Here is a 23,564-nt window from a genome sequence, read left to right as displayed (position 1 = left end):
TTTGTGGAGTCTTCTAAGAACTGTGCACTCCCCCTCTGATGTGTCCTGTTCAAACTGTTTCCAGGTGATGCGTCGTACTGCACACCTGAGCAGTACAAAGACTGCGCCGAGCCTGCCCTCGGTAAGTCTGCACATGCACACGACCCTGTGAACAAATGAGCTGCACGCGCTGTGTTTTCTGGTTTACATGTCATTATTTTCCTCAGCGAGCGTTGGGATTTGACATTCACGCCTGTTGATGCAGAGCTTTAATGCTAAACCTGCTTTAAAGATGAGCAACACTGTTTTAAGCTTGAGAGCTGAGGGGCAGCCACAGTATTTTCTCCGTGAATGCCGAAGCACTGAAGCAGGAAGTTCTTCTTTCACTGTGCGTCCTCTCTGTCTGCCACCGGACCTCGTTTTAAGAAGGTTATTGCACCCTCGTGGAATAACTCGGCATGCGGATTTTGTAGGCGCACAACTGCCAATCAGACTGCAGCACGGAGGAAAGTGAACGTGTCACTACTTAACTTTCTGATTTATCAAGAGAACAGGATTCATCTCAATATTCCCCCTCGTGTGTGAAGGGCTCATCAAGCCTGTAACCAACATCAGAGCAGACAGGGACTGCGGCGTTCCACTTCAATTTAATGGATGGACGGTCAGATAGATAATGGCTCATATTTCCTGCATTGAGCCAAATTACGCAGCCAGTTGAGAGGTTTTGGCAGCCTTTATCTAACCCTTCAAATTCCAGATTTTATATTAACTTTGTCTGTTTTATTAACTGTTGTCTCGTCCAGATGTTTTAACGTACTGATCAGATTTTCTTTGTTAGCTTGTTTTATGAATCTGTCTTAATGGCCTCCGTTTGCCGTAGCAATTCGCTCGGGGGAGACTCATGAAAGTCAGATGAGGCGCTTTCTTTGTGACTTTATCTAAATTAAATTCCTAAAACTTTTAAGGCCTTCTATAAAGCAGCAAGAGCATAAAGATGTGTTTTCTAATCTCTCTCTCCTGTATTTTATCATCATGTTAAGGATTGTAAAGGAGGCTGGAGCCCTTAAAAAAATGTACTTGAAAATTACATTTAAAACTTGTCCATCCATGAAGACAGCAGAGACTTAGCTGAGACTGCCTACTGAAGAAGTGGTGCAGAGGAACAAAGACTGTGATTCTGATCCAGGATCTGTGTGACTGATGGTGGACTTGATCGTCCAGACTGATGAACTGGTCGTCCTCTGGACCACATGGCACATCGTAACAGTTCCTGGAGGCTCTGAGGTTGTACTGTGGATAGATGACTTGTTCCTCCTCAAGAGCTGTGATTGGTCTGTTTGTGTTTTCTCCCACAAGTTTCTGATGCCAGTGGAAGTGGAGGAATCCATGAAGTCAAACTCTCCATCTTCTTCTCCTTCCGTGACACACTTCAAACAAAGCCTTGCGTTGGCTCCGATCGCCCCTCTGCGCCAATCATTGAGCAGTGATTGCACAGCGGTCGCCTCCTGTGCGATAACGAGACAGAGCAAAGTCGTTTTATGAGTTGCCTGGCTGTGACTCGAGATCTGTAAGTGCGTGCTGTTGCTTTGGTGATATCAGCGAATGAAACCCGAACTGTAAATCAAATCCAGATCGATCACTGAGCACGTCCACATACCCAGAGGGAGCCATCAGGCCATCGGCAGGCTTAGCAGTGCTGGTGTTTTTCGGTTGGAGGTGATGTGCTGGAGCCCTGTGCTTACTGCACCAAGCCTTTTAAATGCTGCACGCCTATCGGCAACCAGCCGTGTGATAACTAAGGAGGCAGTCTGTTATTACACCGATCATAATTTTGTTTTAATGAAAACTCATCTTGTGGCATTTGTTCATAATGTTCTTCACCATGAAAGGAGTAACAGGCAAACCAGCTTCAAAACAAAGCGTTAATAAGCACCATGCGGCGGATCTATCTAATTAATGCCCATGTGAAGAGTTGTTTCAGAAAGTAACAGATAAATAATTGGATTTGAGGCCAGGCCAGTTAACCAAGAGGAGGTCTTTGCTGCTAAAGAAATTCCTTTCATCTCACTTGTGTTGGGGGAAATAAAGCGAAACTGGTTCCATCCGGTGGGTGAGGCGGTTTTTCTCTTTTTGTGCTTGAGATTAACTTCTGCCAAGCACAGCCGCTGTTAACTAATAATTCTCAAATAATAAGCAACTCTTCTCAGGCCCGGTGAAAATGTAAATCACACATACTGTATATAAGAAGTTGATTTAAAAGCCTACTAAGTAATGCATGACCTTATCATCCGTATCTGTTGGCCAGTGGGAGTTAAAGCAACATCAGAGAAACTTTCTGTCCTCCCACGCCACTCTCTCGCTCTGCTCCAGAGGAAATTTATTTCTGGAAAGGCAGAAAGCTACCAAAAAGAATATAAACAAGGGCAACAAAATTTTCAGGCAATCAGCGCTAAGGCTGCAGGCACCCACACCATAAGAGCAGTCAGAGTAACCGAGTGTGTCAGCAGCAGCCCTGCTGTACACTGTGTGATGCATCAGGACCACGAAAGGCTTTGGTGCTTCATTTCCTGTCATTGGCTTAATTTCTGCAAGAGAAAGGCTTCACTTTCACACACACATTCACACACCTTGGATCACTGAATGCAAATGAATTCTCAATTCTAAACCCAGCGCCAATTTGCTATACCCAACAGAGGAGATTTCGCTCGGCAAAGTTTGATTGGGGTTTTCCTCTCTCTCGCTCTCTCTTTGTTAGCTGTGTCACTCAACTTTTCGCGCCGGCACTGAAAATATTTTTTGACAGGCCACGGCTGCATCTGTTGTCTGCGAACAAGCTGCTTATCTAGCCGCTTGCTTTTGAGGAAACAGACGGCTCTTAATTACACACCCAGACAGGAAACTCAATTATTTCCAATGTTCGTTATGCCTGCTAAACAGACGATTCAACCAGCTGAAGCTGTCCTGCATAAGTGGGTTTATCAGTTGCCCTTAAGATATATTTTTAGATTTTTTAATCAGGTATTAAAAGCCAGATATGTATTAACATGTCAAAAAAAGTTATCAGGAATAAATGTTTTATGGTAATTTGATCTTTTAGATTTAAAGGTGTGTGAGAGAAAAGCAGGGAGGGCAGCGGACGAAGGTGAGAGGCTCCGAGAAAGAAATCAATCATTTGAATGCACGAGGCCTCGCTCCCCGTGTATCCAATAACGTCTCATTTGAATAAAAATAAGAGACCACTGAGGAGCCATATTGAATTTCCTCTTGCAATTACGTGACTGTGTGGCCTCGGCGGCTATTAGTGCACCGTGGGGGATAGCTGCTCTGTGATCTGTGGGTTCTGCTACAGAGGGCCGTCTTCTCTCGTTTCCGTTCAGAGAGTAGCGGCTGGTGGGTTTTAAAGCCCAAGAAGATTTTTAAGTCGAAGGAGAGAAGTTTTTGGTATTGAGCAGGAACTCGGTAATCTCTGGTGAAATTAAATGAGATCTGTGTAAACTTGTGCGGCCTCAGAAATTCAGTCTTGGGCTGAGGAAAGTGATTTGTGAGCCGCCTCTTCTGACGGAGCTATATTTGAAAAGCTCGTGTCGCTCAACATTACCATCACCGCCAGAGAGCTGGTGTTTCGTAGGAGGCCGTGGGCTTAACACGAAATCATCCAGTGCCTTTCATTTATTTATTTATTTTCTGTCTGCGAGTCGAAGCAGAGCCGTGAGTCGAGGGCTGGCTGGTCTGCATCAGGACTTTGTCTCTGTTGGGTGAAGGCTGTTTCACTGGTGCTGCTTCGGGGCGTTTGTGTGTTGGCTTCTTTACATTCTGCCCTCTGATGACATTGACTTATACTGTCGTTAGCTTTCATGGCGTAAACAGCCACGCGACTCAGGACGCGGCGTGAAGGAGTCCACGTGTGCGGTCGCGTGTGTTATTTGCATGCCTGTGTTGGTGGACGCAGTGCATGTGAACTCTGTTTAAGATGCCAGAAGTGTTTCCTGTGGCTCTCGGAGGATAATGTGAGCTTGACGCCCTCAGCACAAAGCTGCACGAGCTTCAGGCTGGTACTTTAGTTTGAGTACAATAAGCTTTAATTAATGTTTATCAGCAACTGAGGAAGCTTTGGCATACAGCTGGCTCTAACACACTGCAAAGACATGACTTCTCAAAATTAATTAGCTGTGGACTGGACAGAACTTGACGTGTTTTTATTCCAGATTAGTAAGGTTTTAGTTCACCTTGTTGAGATACAAGAAACAATGAAATTATAAAACTTCCATTTAAAATGATTGAACTCTTTAAGCCAGACTGCAGCCATCAACTGATGGTATTTGTTGTAAAATGTCTGGTGATCGTTTGCACACTCAGTAGGAGTCCTAAACAGATGGCTTCGGTATCTGTGAGCAGCAAATTATCACATCTGAGAAGCTGGAATAAGTTGGACATTTGGTGTTGTTGCTGAAAAGAAAAATGTTGTAGCGTAACTTTCTATCAATGTGTAAAATCGATGAGAGATAGGAGATAGATAGATAGATAGATAGATAGATAGATAGATAGATAGATAGATGAGAGATAGATAGATAGATAGATTTCTAACATTTCTAGCACCTGAAATGTGTTTAGTGATTCAGCAGCAGAGACCTCATTCATAATCCCACGGAGTATAAAACAGCAGAGAAGAGATTATAGGCTGCAAGAAAAACAAATGGGAAGCTTAGATTAAAAAGTAAGAAGTATGAGGAAACACAAGAAAAAGACAAACTAGTAAAATAGTCAAACTTTAGGAATAGATTAAGTTATTAAAATTTAAAACACACGAAACAACGGAAACAAGAACAGCAGGAAGTGAAATAAGATGAGATTAAAAATTTAAATTGCCCGGAGGATAAAACTGAGGTCAGCTGCAGATCGGTCTGCATCCTATTCCAGGTTACAGGTACACAATAAGAAGAAAACTTTTCCAATTTTCCAAATTCCGTAAAAGCAGCCAGCAACCTCGTGCTGTCATCTGAGCGCGTGCGTTAAGGGCCCACATGAGAAGACAAAGTGAAGTAAAATGGTAGGAGACTTCCGAATACAGAAAGAAAACCGTAAGCTGACAGAGTGACGAACATGCAGCTCACAGCCGTGAGTCATCATCACCAGTTTTAAATCTTGCAGAATGATGTGACCTTATTGTAAGTTGTTTAATCTAATTCACAACCACATTGTTGTATTTTAAAAACTGTAATATTGACCTGCAGACTTTGTTTTTTTTCTTCTTATCCTTTAATAACGTGTGCTGTGTGTGACTCAGCACGGAGGTGATTTTCTCATAAGGATGTAGAATAATGAAAGGACTGTTGAGTCTCCTTCTGGCCTTTTTATTGCATTTTATTATTACACCAGCTCAGTCTGGGCAAAAGTCCTCCAAGTGAAAGGAAGGACTTCAGTGTGCCAGTTGAGTATGACTTGATGCTGCAGTGAAGGTCTTTGTCACTTTGTTCGTAACCCACAGCGGTGACAAAGCGTCTGAGAATCATCTGACTATCTGAGGTTTGGTTTTTTCCTCACTTTCTGTGCTAAAAAGAGCATCTTTACCTTGTGTTCATCATCCTCAACCCCGTCCTCCCACATGTCTCACATTTTCCACCCCCCCACCCACCCGTCTCCATCGCCCCTCCTCGCGTGAAGCCAAACTGTCGGCCGTGGAGAGCAGCAACTGCATGTGCAGGACGCCGTGCAACATGACCCGCTACAACAAAGAGCTGTCCATGGTCAAAATCCCCAGCAAGACCTCGGCCCGATACCTACAGAAGAAGTTCAACAAGTCGGAGAAGTACATCACGTGAGTCGCGCTGTTTGTTCACGAATCACGTTTTGTGTTTTCCTTAATGTCTTTGTGTTGACAAAGTAATTTAAGCCACAAAAGAAGAAAGAAGAAACATTCGTTAAAAAGGCTCAGTGAGTGCAGCTGAACATATTGTTTGTTTTTTTAAAAAAACACGTTCATTCATTGTCAGCACGCCTGAGGCAGGAAAACTCAGAAACATTCACATCTACACCAACGCAGCTTTTAGAGTCTCCAGTTTACCTGATGAGGAGGAAAGCTGAGCGTCCAGAGGAAACACACATTAAACAGTGAAATCATGTAAAATCAGTACAGCAGCACTAAGTACCGAACCGCTTTGATGTCCACATTGTGTCCTACGGTCTGCTAAATGAAGGGTTTAGCTTTGCAGCACGTGTGTTCTCCTCCCACGCTGCGGTTGTGTTTCCTGTTGCTTATTGTGTTGCTTGCCGAGTGATTGCCTGATGTGGGATTCATTAGGACAAATACCCCGTTCTGCCTCTTGCAGAGACAACATCTTGGTGCTGGACGTGTTCTTCGAGGCTTTGAACTACGAGACCATCGAGCAAAAGAAGGCTTACGAGGTGGCAGGTTTGCTGGGTAGGTTTCGCTCTGTGTTTAATCTTATTTCCAGAAGTTGGGTCCAGTCTAGCTTAGCCACCGCCATGCTACCTCTGAAATGATGCGTTGATGCATGGGATAAGTCAAAGACACCTGGTTGGATGGTCAGTGGACTCAGCGGTGACAGACTGCAGAATGTTGAGAACCATGAAAAAGTGAATGCAGTGTGAGATGTTGCTGTCTTAAAACAAATCAATAAAAGCGATGAGCAGCACTTAGCTTCTCCGCAAGCTTTAACTGAACACAAAGATGACTGTTGCTGTCGCTTGTTTTAGTATTGACCAGTTCATTTACTTTCAAACGTTTCTTATTAAGAAATAGGCTCTTCTTCTACACAATGTCCAGTGAAGGGGGACCAGGCAGAGAGCGTAGACATTGTTTAAGTTAAAATGAAGTTGAAATAAATCCACATTTCCTTTTGATTTGGCCTCCTGTGTCACATGTTTGTGTGACCCTCGTGTCCTCCATTCATGGACTCTCTCCTCTCTCTACCGAATTACATATGTTTTCCTCGACGCTTAAAATAAAAAACGCGTTTTGGTAACACTCGAGATGACTTCAGAAGCTGACGTGTTGTTCATGCGGCGTAAGCTGAGACCCGGCAGGTGTGTGACGCTCACACTGACCACAGGCACTGCAGCAAAGTGCCGTTGTCAGTTTAAGCCTCCTGCTTACAGTTTACTTACACACAGATGTTTTGTCAATCAGCTCCAGTGGACTCTGAGCAGCCAATCAGAATCAAGTATTTTCCTCTTTAAAAGCAAACTTATCCTCTTCTGCGCTTCCTGTCTGCTTCTGTTCCCTACAGGTGATATCGGTGGTCAGATGGGGCTGTTCATCGGAGCCAGCATCCTCACCATCCTCGAACTCTTTGACTATGCTTATGAGGCGAGTCTGAAGTTTTCACGCTTTTATTCCCAGATACTCTTTGAAACATCCAGTTACACCCACACTTCACTCCTCTGCAGCCGCTCTCAGTTTTTCTCCGTTTAATAATAAAAAAAAACATGTATATATCTTTTATTTTGATTTCCCACTGAAGAGGTGGAGCACTGACCACGAAATCTGACAAGAGCAACAACGTCGCTGCCACATAGAGCAGATAAGAGCTGGATTCACCACAGAGCTGACTCAAATGAAAGATCTTTTTCTGTTACCTTTGCTCTTCGTTGTGCCCCTCTTTAGAGCTCCTCCTGCTGCTTTCAGCTGCACAGGGTTCTGACAAGCACGTAATAATCTCCACCTCACCCGGGCTTTTGGAAATACACAGGAAATGTCGTTTTCAAAGACTTTTTTCAAAGACTTTTTTCTTTCTTTTTTTTGTCTTTTTAATGGCCATAATGGAGTATTGGTGATAAGAAATCCTCAGGTCGCTGACACAAGCAGTCCTGCTAGTCATATAGCAGTTTCAACAGGTTTCATGCGGAAATAATTGTGATGCTGTAGTTCGTTGCCACATTTTCCACCTAATTACTTTTTTACTTTGAAGTTAAATGTTTCTTTGCAGTCAGTAATTGCAAGAGAGCTCGTGGAGGCGTTCTGTAACGGAGCCAATAAAGTCTCTCCGACTCTCTGATTCCTGACCTGCAGGTGGTGAAAGACAGACTACTGGATTTACTGAGCAGAGAGGAAGAGGAGGAGAGTCACGGAGAGGATGTGGTAAGAGCGGCCTCGTGTAGATTCAGAGTAATTCCAGTCACTTGTTAAAGCTTGGCCCGTCCACATAAGCATGTAGGACGAAGGTAACATGCGATGATTAGGAAGGAAAAGCTCTGCTCTTTGAGGGAGCTCTCAAAGAATCAGCAACAAAGACTCTGCTTTGAGCGACTAATCCGCCCCCCTTAACAAACACGTTGCATTAACATCATCTCTTTGTTAAATCAGCGGTATTAAAAGCTTCAGTACAAGGAGAAGGTCGGGGCAGCGTGGTGTGTGGTCACTCCGAGGTGTTGGGTTTCACCAGCTGGAAAACCTCAAGACGTTGGCCCTTTGGGTAACGTGCTCTGCCTGGCTGTTAGCCGCTAACGGCTAACGGAACGTGTCTTCATGTTAACAGCCCAGGCGTTGTGACTGCTAGCTCTCCAGCCAGAGTAGCATGACAGTTAGCTTTGCATCTCTCCAGCTTGACTCTTTCAATCTATTTTTCCCAGAGTTCCTGTGACCCGGTGGCAAACCACTCGGAGTCCATCAGCCACACTGTGACAGTCCCCCTGCAGACAACGCTGGGCACCCTGGAGGAGATTGCCTGCTGAGGGCCCCACGCTCCCACCCCCTTCCCCTCAGAGCTGTACACGTCCAGGGGCCGCCTCCACTGGGTGGCGCTACATCCTCTGTTAGGGCATCCTGCAGGACCTCAACAGGGGAGGGGAGGAGACGAGGACAAGAACAGGGGCTGGTATAAGGACGGCGTTGCACTCTGTCACGCCGCCCTGTCTGAGGCACTAATGGGGATTAAGGAGCTGTCAGCCGGACTTATCGGCCCTCTCCGTCACCCCGCACTGTACTGTGGTGGGAGGGTTGCCTCTGCTGTGCCGGACCTGCGGTGGGGTGTGTGTCTCCACAAACCCGCACGCAGAAAAAGACTGGGTGGGGCAACCGCCCATAAAGGAGGCTCATCCTTGTGCAGCATATCTGTGTAACAGACACATTTATATGTTGGTCACTGCCAAATGAACTGTACAAAACTGGTTTTGAACCGTCCAAACTGCATGCGTCGATCTATCTTGCTCTCTTTGCTGATGCATACGCTGGACTGCAGTGTTGCTTTACTGTACATGTGTGCCATTTGTCTCTCTATCTGCAGGACAGGCCTGTCACAGGGGCCCAGGTGAGGTATCGAACATCGAATGTACAGATTGAACATATGGTTGTTTAAAATCATAGTTCAGATGTGACCGGTCCTCAGAAAATCTGTTCTACAAAGAGCAATTTATCATTTCTTTGTTTATTATGCTGAAAAGCCAGAGATTGATGAAGTATGAGGACAACAAAAACAAAACATAACTCCTGAACATTTTGCTTTGTTCACCGAAAACCAAGTGAAATCTAAAAATTTTGCAGCTCGCATTTTGCATATTTTTTCTCTCACCTGTCAGTTTGAATTTAATCAGTTTACTAAAAGGCATGTTTGCTGTGTGACTCCTGGGGTGCTGAGCTGTTCTCTGCAGACATCTTTAAAGAGATGTCATACTCTCACTGTTAATTTATGTGAATAAATGACTGGCTTCTGGCTGCTGCACCTCACCACAGCACCCAGCTAAATGAGGTAGAATCTGAATTTATTTGCCTGCCAGACAACAAGTCGTGTACAAAACACTGCAGCAAATGAATATGCCCAGGGTGCTGTTAAACCATTATTTCATTACAAGAATGTCACGGTGATATTTCAGACAGCCATTACCACTTTATTATGGATGGCATCGTCGTGTCCTTCACCCAACAAAAATCCCACATTGGACAATTTTAAGCAATTTCCATTATTATAAAAATTAATACAAAAGCACCATGTGGAGGATACAGACAGGTTTATTGTTTTTGTTCTAAGCTACAGGGTCTGCTGTGTTATGGTGTAAATATCTGTCTTTTTCTTTTCCTCATGAAAACGGGTACCATGCAGACATGCCTGAAGCAGATCTAATTTAAATGTATGTGGGCAAAGCATCAACTCCAGGTCCAGAACAGACTCCATATTTGTCACATTTTTCCATGCTCCGTGTGCAGCTCTCGGTAAGGTGAGGATGTTACGCAACAGGCAGTAGCATTTTGGGGGTAGTTGAATGTCAAAAAAACGAAGGACACACTCTGCTCCAGGCATCCCTTGGATTGCAGGTTCAGCTGGACCGTCGGTGTCCTCAGGGACGACGGTTACGTGTATGTGGCTTGTGTGAGACCATGTGGAAGATTTAGTGCATTTGAGTTTTCCAATTCTTGTCCAACAAACATGGACTCTTGCCATCATTGTAATGTACATTACAGGTAGGAATGAATTCAAGTGCTTCGTGAGACCGTTTCAATCATGATTTCTCATCTGTGGCTCGACCCTGCTGTCTCTGTGTATCCCATGTCGTGGCTTCAGACGAACACAACCCTGAGCCGACCTGCAGGGGGCGCGCCGGCGACACTGGCTGTTTCTTCTCTCTGCTTTGGCTTCAGTTGTTATCGCAGGACGGCCTTTTCTCATCTTGTGATGCAGCATACAGTGTGTGTGTTTTTAATGTGAAACAATTAAATTAAAAAGTTGTTTTGCAGTGCTGGCGTCCTGTCGTGGCAACACTGGATATGACGGCGCAGCTCACGACGAATCTGAATTTGCATAATCACACCTCGACCTCAGTTTTGTGCAAAAGGGTTCGTTCAGCGCACCTCGGCGGACTCACGAATCTCCGATGGAAACGGTCACAGTACAAGCAGAGCTGATCAAACATGAATCGAGATTAAGTTGCTGCATTGCGTGTTTCACTTCTCACACGCTTTCAGAAACACAGTGTACATTTTAGCTGTAACGGGAGTTTAAAATTTGGAAAACAGACATTCCAAAACCAAGCACGTAGCTTTGAGTGTTCTAAAAGTTTATTTGTAGTAAATTTAAAAAATTAAAAAAAAAACTCTGACTACTTTAGAAACACGGGGCAATATAAAAAGACTACAGTCACACTGTGATGTTTTAGCACAGTGGCGCTTTGAGCTAACATTAGCATGCTAACGTGCTGATGTGCAGCGCGTTGTGTTGCAGCCTTTGCTAATTAGCACCAAACACAAATACTGCTGAGGCTGATGGGATTGCTATTAGTTTTACAGGAATTTGGTCCTGAATCACAGCATTGGACGAATCAGACAATTTGACCTGATGGTGGCGCTGTGTGAAATGTCAAGGGCTCACCTATATTAGTAGGATTCAGTCTCAGTGAACGTCTGCACAAGATGCATCCTGTAGTTGTTGAAATGTTTCTGTCTCGGGTGGTTCGGACAATGACGTGTGAACCGCGTCAGGGACGTCCTCAGCTTTGTCTAAGTGTTAGGTGGAAAGAATCAAGAGAACGAGATGGCACAGCTTCTGCAGAAAGAACCGGAGAGCCGCAAGCCACGCTGGATCAAATGTATAGTTGCTTGGCAAGGTGCAATTTCCCTCTGACATCCCTGCTACACGGTCTTAATACTGGCTGAAGTGTTCTCCCATTCAGCTTTAAATGATTGCAGCAGCTTGGACAATGGAGGAGTCACGCCACAGAGGCGGAAAAATCCACTTGAAACCTGATTTAGCTCGCCGGTCAGGTTTTATTAAGCGTCGCTGCTTGTAAGAAAATCCAACAGCACTGCAGCTCAGAGAGTCCCATGTCTGTCCTTTGTCCTGGCACCACATTCGTCCTATTTAATCAGTCTAATAATGCTTTGACTGTAGTGGTAAATGGATGCACAGTACCGAGGGATGGCCCTCATAGGGAGTTCAGGTTTAGTTTCAGAGCACAGCAGCAGCTGCACATTTTGAGTTAACTATTGTAGAAAATGATTCCCGGTTTTGGTTTACTTATATTAATATCCCACACATTGCCACAGTGTCTTATCTGGGAGCTGCTGCAGGCTGGGTTTCAGTCTCAGTTCATTTCGCAGATATTTAGGGAGAGGAAATTGCCTGCAGGTCAGCCATAGTGCATCAGAGACTCGTTGTAAACATAGTGGTTGCCCTGGTAGATTGGAAAGTCGCACAAGGCAGAGGCTTCACAACTACAGAAACAATAAGATCAAATACTTCCGGGCGTTTAAGCATTTCATGAATCAACTTCATGTGCTGAAGGAAGAAGAGAATAATGTTGCACTCAGACAAAAGCTAAAAGAGGGATTGGGGTGTAGCGAAGGTCAAATCTATTAGGATGCTTTTTTAATTCAGTTTTTTCAGTTTTCGGACTGAGAGTAAAAAGCAAAGATATTGTGGCTCAGCTTTATTCACCTTGAAATTTCACTTTATTGTCAGGCGTATTGTAGATAGCTTTTAAAGGCAAAGCATTTGCATCTCCATAAGCTGGCTTCATGGATCCATCAGCATTAAATTAAAAAAAGGTCCTTCAACCTCAACTCTTTAGAAATTGTAGAATTTCATTTCTTTTCCTGAAAGGATCAAGTGTGTTTGTAGCCACTGATGTCAAAGCCTTGATGTCAGATTCTGACGCTTCTTATAGCTCCCTTGGAGAGATAAAAAGCATCTTGTACAATGTGGCCTTCAAAAGGAGAGATGATTTTATCTGTTCCTCTTGTCCCTTTCCTTGTTTCACAAGTACTTTAGTGTCTGTGTAATGAAGATGAAGAGACTCTGCCCTCAAGCTAAATGCTGAGAGACCCGCAGATAAAACAAACGTCTTTGCATTCTTCTCCTCTGTGCTTACCATAAAAACAGAAAATTCAATGAGGAAAGCAGTGATTTCTGTGCTCTAAAGCAGAAACACCTCATTTAACCCGTGTTAGCCAATTGTCCGGGCGTCCCAGCAGCCTCACAAACTGATGGAGCTGACTGATGGAGCAGGAAAGGGAATCCGGCAGCTGGATGTTTATGTTTGTTTTGCCAATTTGCTTCCTAACTTGGTTGTCCCCAAAGCTGACATCGTAGGCAGTAACCAGCCCGACACCAGAGGAGATCCGTATGCAGATTTTAGTTTATTACAATATGTTTGGATCCTTTTCTTGAAAACTGTCTAAATGTTACACCATAATGTAAATCCAGAGCAAACATTTTGCGGTTTCATCTGCAAAATGTTAAAAAAAATTAGTCCTTTAGTGATGATTTTTCCCAAGCTGACATAATCAAAAGTCCAATATTCATATTGATTGACTAACTAATTAATCAAATAATCCTTTCAGCTCTGTTTCAAAATGCAAAACAATGTGTTTGTGCCGTAGTATTGACCTAACACTCATGAGGATGTTAGGGAGGTCAAACAAAGAAACATCATGGCGTCCTGGTTTCTTTGGTTGAAGGTACGCGTCTCAGCACTCTGAACAGTTAAATGTTCTGTCGTCACATTTTCATTCATTCTTTGTTGAAACAGTTTAATAAATTCTCGGCTCGACCCCACAAACGTGTATATAGCCGTTCTTTTGATGTTACGTACGATTTGCACATGACAGTTTGCCCAATTCAAACTGCTTAACGCAAGTCAAGTTTTGATTGCGCAGCAACGTAAATGGATTCCCAGAAACATCAGTATGTTTGTTTATTTTAGCTCAGGATCCAAATGCAGATACAATATTGTGTTTTGTTGTTGACAGCATTTAAGTGTAGACGTTATTTCTTACATCGCGAGTTTTGAATTATATTTTGTACATTAGGTTAGCCACAGCTGCTACTTTACAAGTTAAGAGATCCAAAAATGCTTTGAGCTCAGTCTTTCTATAGTTTGAATATTTAAATTATCTCATGAATCCAGACAGAAAAAGAACACAACTCGAAGCAAGTATGATTTTATCGTCTCAGACATTCACAGTTCATCAGGCATCGCATGATTGTACTCTTCATTCATGTCAGAGAGAGAGAAAGGCAGTTTGTGCCGAGTGAGCAGATTAAGGCGAAAATGAGAGACAATTAGGGCTTGAACAAAGAGACGGTCCTAAACTGACAGCCACGCAGCCACCAGAGAGCTGAATGAAGAAAGAGCAAAACATCTCGGGGAGGAAGATTGAAACGAGGACCACTGTTTACCATTAACTTCTCCATCCCACAGTACAAACCCACAGTGTCTGATTTCTGGGTCGTCAGTTCAGTCAGGCCACAATGAGGACAGTGCAGTTGACTTTGAGATTTATTATTAATGTCAGTGCGAGTTTGATGTCCTAAAATATGCATCATGATTGAATTTTTAAGTCAAAACAGACACCACAGATGGAGAGCTGTTGACTTTACATTTCTGAAAATAGTCTGCATTAGCACTGAGTCTATTTACAAAGTGAAATTAGAAAATAGTTTATCCTTATGTTTATTTTAACATATATACTCAGTGGCTATTAGCTGGTTCTGCGGCATTTTTAATTACCTTTTGGCTGTTAATTGCTTAAGCAAGTTAATTACTGATTTAATCACAAGCCACAGACTCATCAGGGCGCTCTTTTCATGTACCCCTAACAAGCTCCGGGGAAATCAGTAGTACTCCGAATAGTTAACTTGGCTAATAATCCATTCAGCTGAGGAAACGACACATGCATCCACCTGACCAGCTGTCGTGTGTCAGCGTTCCCGAGATCCTTCAGGACAGTTTTTCAGACGTATCAGGGAGTCTGTGCGCCATGATAATTACTGAAACAAGGCTGCAACATCCCACACGCCTCTCGAGTCGTCACAGCCTGATGAGCTAAAGCTCCGTACTAATTCCCTTAAAGAGATTTACAGGAAGACTTTGAAACTGAACTTATAAAGCGACGTGTGTGTTGGGCCGTGTTCATGTGCACAATGGAAGTGAACATCCAGTTTTCAACTTGTGCTTGGCTCATGTTTTGTAAAATCTGGTTGGTCAGATTAAGAAACTTGTGGCATGTGTGATGAACGCCAGAGACGGATTTAAAGTCAACTTTGTCAGGCTGACTTGACAAACATATCATAGCATTATGGCTGACTTTGTCACAAACTGTTGAAGCATTTTGGGTTTAAAAAAATATATATATATAGTTTTACTGCAGAAATTTATATTTATTTTTTGGATTTTCTCAAACCTTTCTTGAAAGTTATTTCATTAAAACCCTCAGACTTTAGAAATATCTCTTTGATGACACTGCTAGTAATTTGCTAACTTTATCAAATGTTTTAGATAATATCTGAAAAGCATTAGTGACTACAGCTGTTAAAGAATAATGTAATGAAGTGAAAAGGACAACATCAGTGCCATGAATGTGTTATTTAGATCTGGATACGATAATGACGCTCAGCCTTGCAGTTTTCCCCCGTGGACTGTAGACCACATTGTGAAATGGACCCCTATAAAACTGTTGACAGGACATCTTTTTATTGACAGAACACTCTTTCTATTTTGAATTTTTGGTCCATGAAGGTTTTATATTTGTAAAAGTAAACCCAGTACCTAGAAAGATGAGGTAGTTCTCATTGGATTGAATAGCCACCATGTTGGGCTCCAATATCTAGTTATCTTATAATATGATTGTTGGTAACTGACTGTCAGTTTGTGATTCAAGCAAACGATACATTAGAGATTTCCTTACTTGTGCTGCTCAGTGCACTAAAACAGATTTATAATCATCACCATTTTTCATATTTGCTGCGCTAAATTACAGGTCAGCCTTTACGTTAGCTGGTGATTAGCTGACGTTTGCTAGCTAGCCTTAGCAGAGTTACAGCACAGTTTCTGGTGTCTCCCTCAGGTGCTGCTCTTGAGAAGATTTCATGTACTTAAGTTGTCTCCTACAGATTTATTAGATTAAAAAAAATAATTTGAGACATAATGTTTGCGATGTTCACCATCTTAGTTTTGTGTGTCACTACACACTACACTAACACTTGCTAATTAGCTTCAAACACAAAGTAAGTTATTAGTTTTGCAGGTATTTAGTGAAAAGCAAATGATCCTCAAGGAAATCTTGAATGTCTATAGCATACCACATTTTGAGCTAATCTGTCTACCGTGTGTGGAGATATTTCACAAGCGAAAAGTTTGACTTGCTGTCAGTGCTTGTCAAAAAGTTAGTAGATCATCATAGTCGATGGGCCAACTGACAGACCTAAAGCTGTCAGCGTGGCTAAAAATAACAAATGTGAAAAATGTCAGAGATAAGAATTTCTGTGACATTATCTTACATATATAATTTATGAAAAAACATGTTGAGAGTGTAGGATAGTGTGTGGGGAAACAAGTGAAAAACCTTAATAAGAGACCAAAGAAAATGCTCACACAGGATGCCACAGGTATCATGCACTACTTAATAAGATAAGATAAACCTTTATTAGTCCCACGGTGGGAAAATCAGATGAGTTATTTGAAACTACAGGATATTCAAAACTTTCTCAGGAAATAGAATCTAATCACAGTCCTACCTCAAATAAAAAAAAACCAAGGTGAAATTCAGATTTTGATTTAAATTAAAATTGGCAAATGAATAATGAAAGAAACCGCAAATCCCAAAGCAATCTCAGTCATAATGATGGACACATTGTGCATGTGTGTTCATGTCTGACTAACGTATTAATGTATTAACGTATTAATGTGTGGGTGTGTGTGTGGGTGCTCCTCAGTGAAATGTATTGTGCCAAACAGTGATAGATAACACTAACTGCAGGGGGAGGTCTGGGCCAAAGTAATGAAGCCGAGGACATGAGGGAAACCTTTACAGAAGAGCCTCCACAATTACAATCATTTGTTCTCTGGCTCATCCATCACTGAGAAATCTACTTGCTACAAGTTACATTATGAAAAAAGTCACCTGGGGAGATTACTGTGTGGCCTTCATGCTGTACAGTACCTGAGAGGCAGCGCAGATGAGATTAGACCGCCTGATAGTGGAGAAGTGCTGCTGTCGCTGCTGCTGCTGCGTCTTATCATGACCAGATGTTGAGTTCTGATTCAATAACATGTGGCCTTTATCAGTATCACTCCTGAGAAATGTGTATTTACCAGCTTTTTATTTCATCTCGTGTCTCACAGCACAAGAGAGTAAACAAAGTCAAGTGTGATGCGGCTCTCGGTGCCTGAGGGCAGTTAGAATTAGGATGTTAACGTTATCATCACAAAATAATTTTAGGGTTAAAGCATCTTTAACATCATCTCCTGCCAGAAATATCTGCCACGCTGAGCCACCTCGTGTTCTGCCTGTGCCATCTAGTGGTCATGTAGCAGCTCATTGATATCTCGTCTGTATGTCTGATGAGGCCACATAAAGCTTTATGATCGTACCATGACAGGGTCGTGGATTAAAAACATGATGTAATATGATGGACAAATAATCCACATCACAATTCATCTGCAGTGTGTCCCAGTTTGGTTTTCTATCATTATTCTATGATTCAACTGGCCAAAAGTGGGTAGACACCAAAACCTTCCCCCATATGTGATTGTTGAGCATCTCATTTCAAAACTACAGGCTGTTAAAACTTTAAAGGTTTTGAAGGTTTTGGAGCTTGGCTGCAGGGATTTGAAAGAGCATTAATTGGAGGCATGACTGAATGAATGTCACTCAACTGCACTAGCTCCTGATGTTTTTCTTCTTTCCCCTCTTTTAATGCATATAAAAACTTGATTATTTAACCACCAAATGTATTTTTTAGATTAGAAGTCATTTTGACCTCAAAAGACAAAGAATTAAATGGTTGGTTTGATGTGATAGTTAGGCTAAACCATGAAAAGCAGACCAGATGTCCACATTCTGTAGGCCATGTTGTGGATTTTCAGGTGTGTTGCTGTTAGGGCTTCCAGTTGAAGTTGAAGCCCTTTTCTGTAGTGCATTGTATCTACAGATTTAGTATATATAGATTTGGTAATATCTAGAACACGATCTTCTGTGGTTTACTGCAGAGTTGATGTTGTTTTATTTTGTATTTATCTGTTACACTATCAGCATAGTGAACACATCCACATAAGTCTAGAAAAATATAAAGATTATTGCCCTTTTCATCCAATGACAACACATGACAGCAGCTCAAGTGACTCGCACTGCAGCTGACTAATCAGCTCATTGGTAACACCTGCCATCATCTGATCACAGAGATCAAACACACACACAAAAGAAGCAGATGGATAATGGCTTTGTTTATGACAAATTATCACTGTTTACACACAACAAAACAGGTAAGAGAAGATTTACACTTCAGTAATTCTCTCAGACAATAAAGTCAGATAATTTACAGTTTGTAGACACTGAAAATCACCTCAAATCCTCCCGCAATCATTTACACAGGTCAACCTCCTCTAGTTTAATCTCTGTTAGAAATTAAAAGAGCTTATTTCCTCTAATCTCATGCTTTAGTTAGCAAACACTTATTTCTGTGAGTGATCTGCAGCTCGACCCCATAATTCAAACAGGAAAATGAGCAAAGACTTCCCCCTTTTAATCTAAAGGTCATCTCATCCATCTCCACAAAAAGCCCTCAGATGAGAGTCGTTTTCTAAATTTCGCTATATCTTCATCTGGAGTCCTAAACCTGAATTACATCCAGTCTGGCTCATACAGAGGAGCGGCTGTGCCAAACACCATATACCTGTAATTGAATTCAGATCCAATAATGCCTCAATATATCATCATCATTATAAGCTGCTTTCAAGGCCCAAATGAGTTCAAAAGCTCGCCTTCGACAAGGTTCATGTTCATCTTTTTTAGTATTTTTCTTCTATCCATGCCTCAAAACACTTGATGACTCGATAAAGCTTCTTGACATCTTAAACCTCCATTTGATTATTTTCTGCCATCAGTTAATTAGGTTTACAATCTCAAATCTTCTAAAAAGCCTCATTATGAGAATCCAACCTCAGTCAACCTTAGAAAATATCATTACTCACAAAGTAAAGATAAACACAGGACTAATTACAATTCTCTGCATGCTTCATACGTTTTTTTTGTTTGTTTTCTGTATCTGTCCTCTCTTATCTTGATTGATTTTTTTATGTCCTTGTGGAAATCATAAGGCCATTTGAACTTGTAACTTAATTGTAGATGTTCTGTGTGGACACAGACAGAAAGCACATCTGATGACATCGGCCTTCTGTCTACATGCTAACGATGAAGCCGTAGTCAGCTTAGCTTGAAAACTGGAGGCACAGCGAAAAGGTTGACGTTAAAATTCGTACATTTTGTTGTGTTAGCATGCTAACATGCTAAACTAACATAATATTAAACATGTTAAAAATCCCTGATGAACACCAGCTGGCTAACATTTTTATTGTGAGCATGTTAGCATGCTGGTTGTTGGCACCCTTAGAGGCACGGTCCCTACGTACAGCCTCCCAGAGCTGCTAGCATGGCTGTAGGCTTTGTACAGGATAAACAAACCGAGTACATCATGGTAGGAAGCTTAGAGGTGTTGTTAGGTGTGTTTTCTCACTTAGAACAGACATGCTAGCTGGTTTTTCAGTCTTTATGCTAAACTATAGACCAGTTAAAGTGCCATCAGCTTTCTCATCTTAATCTGGGAAAGAAAGCAAATAATTTTGTTTTCTGAAATGTTGCGAGCAATAGAGAAGCTGATTTGAAGTGGGAGTAATGCAATTTTTGATTCTTGAAACAACTAACACAACTACATTATTGGGAATTTGAGATGAAAGTGGTAAAGAAGCTAAGAAGCAGAACACATCTCTATGAACATTTAAACTGCTATTATTTTTCTTTAAGTGGGTATCGGGCGTGTGACAGTTTCTGCAGACTAACTCTTGCATACTCATTACTTTCTTTTTTTGGCAGGTTTGAGGGGTGTGTGACCTCCACGTTAACCGCTAAGTTTGTGAATCAAAGCATATTTTGTTTGTCCATAATGAACGTCAGTGGATCCATGTGCAGCCTCAGCACACTTTCACACTAACATAGTTTCATTTTCTCCGTGGAGCAGCTTCACTAATTAGAATGATTGTTACCCAGTTTAATTGGCTCTGTCAGCAACAGTCTCAGGAGTCACAGGGTGCTCGCTGAGGTAATTGCATATGAGAGAGAGAGAAAGAGAGTCGATGATGAAGCCTCACAAAACTTTGTGAAAAACCTGCGTTACACAGCCGCAATAATAGCCTTGCTATCTTTTTTCAATTACAGCAACTGAGTGGAGACGGTAATGAAGAATTAGTGCAAAGTCCAAAAAAAAGGTGTTTACTGCAGCAAAGTCATAAAAAGGAAATAAGTTTTTAGACTCCACAGGGAACTGTTTTAATCATGAAAAACCCACTATATAGCACCAGCGTGTTTATTCGTGCCTCATGTTAAATCTAATATAAAATTCAGTGTTGAATAAATGGACACATCCAAGTAAGGTCAGTATATTTTAAACAAACTATTTAAATCTGCACCAGCATGTGTTGCAAGGTCATTTGATTGAGACACCAACTCAAAAATCTGTTGTTTTTCTATGTGCTGCAGTAATGCTGTACCAGCCCACACAGATCACTAATCTTTGACCTTTTGGGTTTAGGATTCCCTTGGACTGAAGAGGAACGCCACCTTTTTATCAAGGTTGCCTTGCTAGTCATGAAAAGCACTGAACTGCTCCACTCTCAGTGATATCGATGGTGGGCGACGTTGTGTAAGTATTGTACTCACATTCCATTTTGAGGTATTTGTTTTGAGTATTTTCATCTTAATTCTACTCCTCTACATTTAGGAAAGAAGTATTTTTTACCTCAGTGCATTCATTTGAAAGCAATGGGACTTTACAGATCAAACTTTTATACACACAGCAGGAGATGATGATATGAATTAGCCCTAAACTAACGGTTTTTTAATGGATCATTAATCTGTTATTTCCTTAATTAGAAAATCTCAGCTGAAATCTAAAAATATTAAGCCCACATGTAAAAATCTAAAAAGCAAATCCTCTCATTCGACATTCTTTTTTTTTGTGGCCTTTATGTTGATGATTATAGTTTATCAGAATAGTTGGCAATTAACAATTTGTCAGTCGTCTTATTTTTACAGTTTAAATATGTATATTGCTTTACATAGAACTACCTCACTCTATATGGAATAATTAAAATTACTGGCCACAATGTTGTGTTAATATTGTGTTGATGTATGTATGTATGTTAATATTACAGTAATTCAGTAATTAAAAGATATATAAGAGTTTAATGGCATTAAAGAGAGCCATCCATTTCTTTATTTACATACAAAAAAATCCATTCTGAAGAATACTTTTTCTTAATTGGCTAGTGTTAAATGCTTTCTTCCGCCTCCAAAACAACGAAATGAAATAGTTGGAGCTCTCAGTGCACTGAATTCTCTTCAGAACGTCACTTTGTTTTGACCTTATCTGTCACTGTGACAACATGCCCTCCCCAGTGTTTACCGCCTGGAAAACGTCGCTGATGGGATGCGTGCAGCGCTCTGAATGCAAGGCGAGGACTCCTGGCACTGTTTTAGATGCACTTAAATGAACTGCAGTGAGGCCAAGCACAGCTGAGAGGTAAATGCACACATTAAACACTGTGACGTTACTGCGGGCTGTAGATGAGAAGCAGCCACTCTCGAAGCAAAACCTGACAGTGTTGTGTTTAAAGGAGTTAGTCCAGTGAACATACCGTACGTTTGATTCATCTCACTTTATTATGGCACTTTGTACATGACACGTTACAAATTCAACATTCAGGGTTTCTTGGTTCGTACAGCACGTGAAGAGACTGAGAGAACATCACAGGTTTATTTATTATTTTTTTTTTAAATTAACAGAAAGCATATGGAAGCTGTTCAATTTTCAACACACTTAAAAGAAAAAAAAAAAAGCAACGCCAGTATAGGAGTGATAAGTCATTTAAAATTTTGTCAACCGATATGAACTTTTGTGTCATTAAAGGATAGGTTCGTATTTTTCAAGTCTGTCTTCTTAATGGCAGAAAAAACTTCAGCTGAAGCTAGTTATCGTCTTTTTAATACAAACTTTCCTCTTTTTGTTTGTGCAGGCGGAGCAGTAACAAAACAGACAACTTGGTGCCAAAAAGACGGTAACTTGGCCCACTCAGAACACACATTTTACTCCTGTAAAATGCCTGGAAGATTTTAAATTCATCTTCCGTAATCATCTCAGTGTCAGACCTGTAATTTGAAATAGGTGAAAAATAGTTTGAAATAGGCTGTTTTCATTATTTTATTATATGCCAATTATTTTCTCTGTAAAATGTCAGGGAATACGGAGAAATGCCTTTGAATTGCTTGCTTTGTCTGAGTAACACCAAAACTTTTTATCTTCACACAAGACAAAAAAAACTAACAGATTGTTATAATTGAGAAGCCATAGCCAGTGAATAATGACTAAATAAACTAAAATATTAATTCCCAAAAATATTTGTTGATGGCTGTAAGTTAAATTGAATTGAATTGAAATTTCTGTTGATCAATTTATTGAGCAACTGGATCAATTCTGATGTAAAATCTGGTTATTTCATCTCCCATCTCAACACTCAGTCATTAGACGTCAACCAAACAAACAAACAATCAACAAAACCCTGATTCTGAAAGAAAACAGACATTTCGTACCCAACTCTTCTTCTGCAGTCAAAAATACAGATATGTGCAAGGAAACTGGACAAAACCCATTTCGGCATGTAAAAGGGGCATGTGAACGTACACCTTGACATCCATCCGCACATTGTGCACAGCGTTATGTCCTACGCGTAAACAGACGTGGGTTCCCAGGGATTGACGGTAAACAGGTTGCATTGAAGTGCTACGACGTATTTCGTTGGCACAAGAGGAGTAACATTTACAATATGTACATCTGAGATTAAATAGTCATGCGTTTCCTAAAAGCAAACTGTTTGGTAGAAAATAAAAATTCTCACGTTCCATTCAGATATAATCTTTTCAGTCAGTGTGTGGAAAGTGTGGTTTTAGCAAAAAGAACACGTTAGTTTCAAATGGCATTCACTTGACTGTATACATCATACTGCTGTGGCATGTATGATTGGTTCTGTTACTGTACAGGATGCATGAGCAGTGAGAATTAATTAGGAAGTGTTCTGCAATTGGCATCGAGTTGAATGAAACTAAAAACAAAAACAAAAACATGCTACTGAAGGTACTCCAACAAGAGTCACAATAAAGCTGACTGACTGAGCAATCCTCTGAGTGGCATCCCAAACCTGACACGCTCTAGTGAACGACGCAGCCCGGAAGAGCGGCGCCGTGAGAAACACTTCTGACTACAAACCTTCGCCTGTTTCTGTGTCTTTTGAAGTCAATAAATAAATTAAAACCAAACCTGAATAAATATGACTCGAGGAAGTTACAGTAAGACTGTGATGTTTTGGGCAAGAGAGCTGACGATCTTCTGCTGCAGTGGCCCAGACAATGAGGTATTCTCTGACATCCTCCTCTCCCTCTGGTGCCTCAGTTTACGGCTGTCTGACCCGCCCTGCATCAGGTACTCACAGGGAGTTCAGCAGACTCCCAGGCTGGCCAGCAGACCTTTTCAAGGGGAAAAGTTGGATCAGGTCAATAGGAGAGGACCGGTGCAGGATTTGGGTGGGTTGTT

At 41.5% G+C, this 23,564-nt stretch overlaps 1 protein-coding gene and 1 long non-coding RNA gene across 5 annotated transcripts in view; both read left to right on the top strand.

Moving 5' to 3' along the window:
- asic2 (acid-sensing (proton-gated) ion channel 2) overlaps positions 1–10,951 on the top strand; it is a 279,484-nt gene extending 268,533 nt beyond the window's left edge. For all 3 annotated transcript variants that reach the window (XM_046414829.1, XM_046414828.1, XM_046414827.1), the window contains 6 exons: positions 65–121; positions 5,641–5,794; positions 6,306–6,397; positions 7,227–7,306; positions 8,009–8,077; positions 8,569–10,951. In XM_046414829.1, coding sequence (XP_046270785.1) covers positions 65–121; positions 5,641–5,794; positions 6,306–6,397; positions 7,227–7,306; positions 8,009–8,077; positions 8,569–8,670 — 554 coding nt within the window. In that variant the 3' untranslated portion in view covers positions 8,671–10,951. The remainder of the gene's footprint in view (positions 1–64; positions 122–5,640; positions 5,795–6,305; positions 6,398–7,226; positions 7,307–8,008; positions 8,078–8,568) is intronic.
- A 9,637-nt stretch (positions 10,952–20,588) lies between these two features.
- On the top strand, positions 20,589–23,561 carry LOC124073391. Of its 2 annotated transcripts, XR_006845677.1 has the most exons (4): positions 20,589–20,607; positions 21,377–21,500; positions 21,994–22,035; positions 23,424–23,561. It is a non-coding gene; the product is annotated as an uncharacterized LOC124073391 (long non-coding RNA). The 2 variants fall into 2 exon arrangements; XR_006845676.1 differs by lacking the exon at positions 23,424–23,561 and having other exon boundaries at positions 21,994–23,284.
- Positions 23,562–23,564: the final 3 nt, after the last annotated feature.

This window comes from Scatophagus argus, chromosome 16, assembly GCF_020382885.2.
Source record: "Scatophagus argus isolate fScaArg1 chromosome 16, fScaArg1.pri, whole genome shotgun sequence".
NCBI lineage: Eukaryota > Metazoa > Chordata > Actinopteri > Scatophagidae > Scatophagus > Scatophagus argus.
Note: the sequence above shows the minus strand (reverse complement) of the source record. Positions and strands in the feature narration are given on the sequence as shown.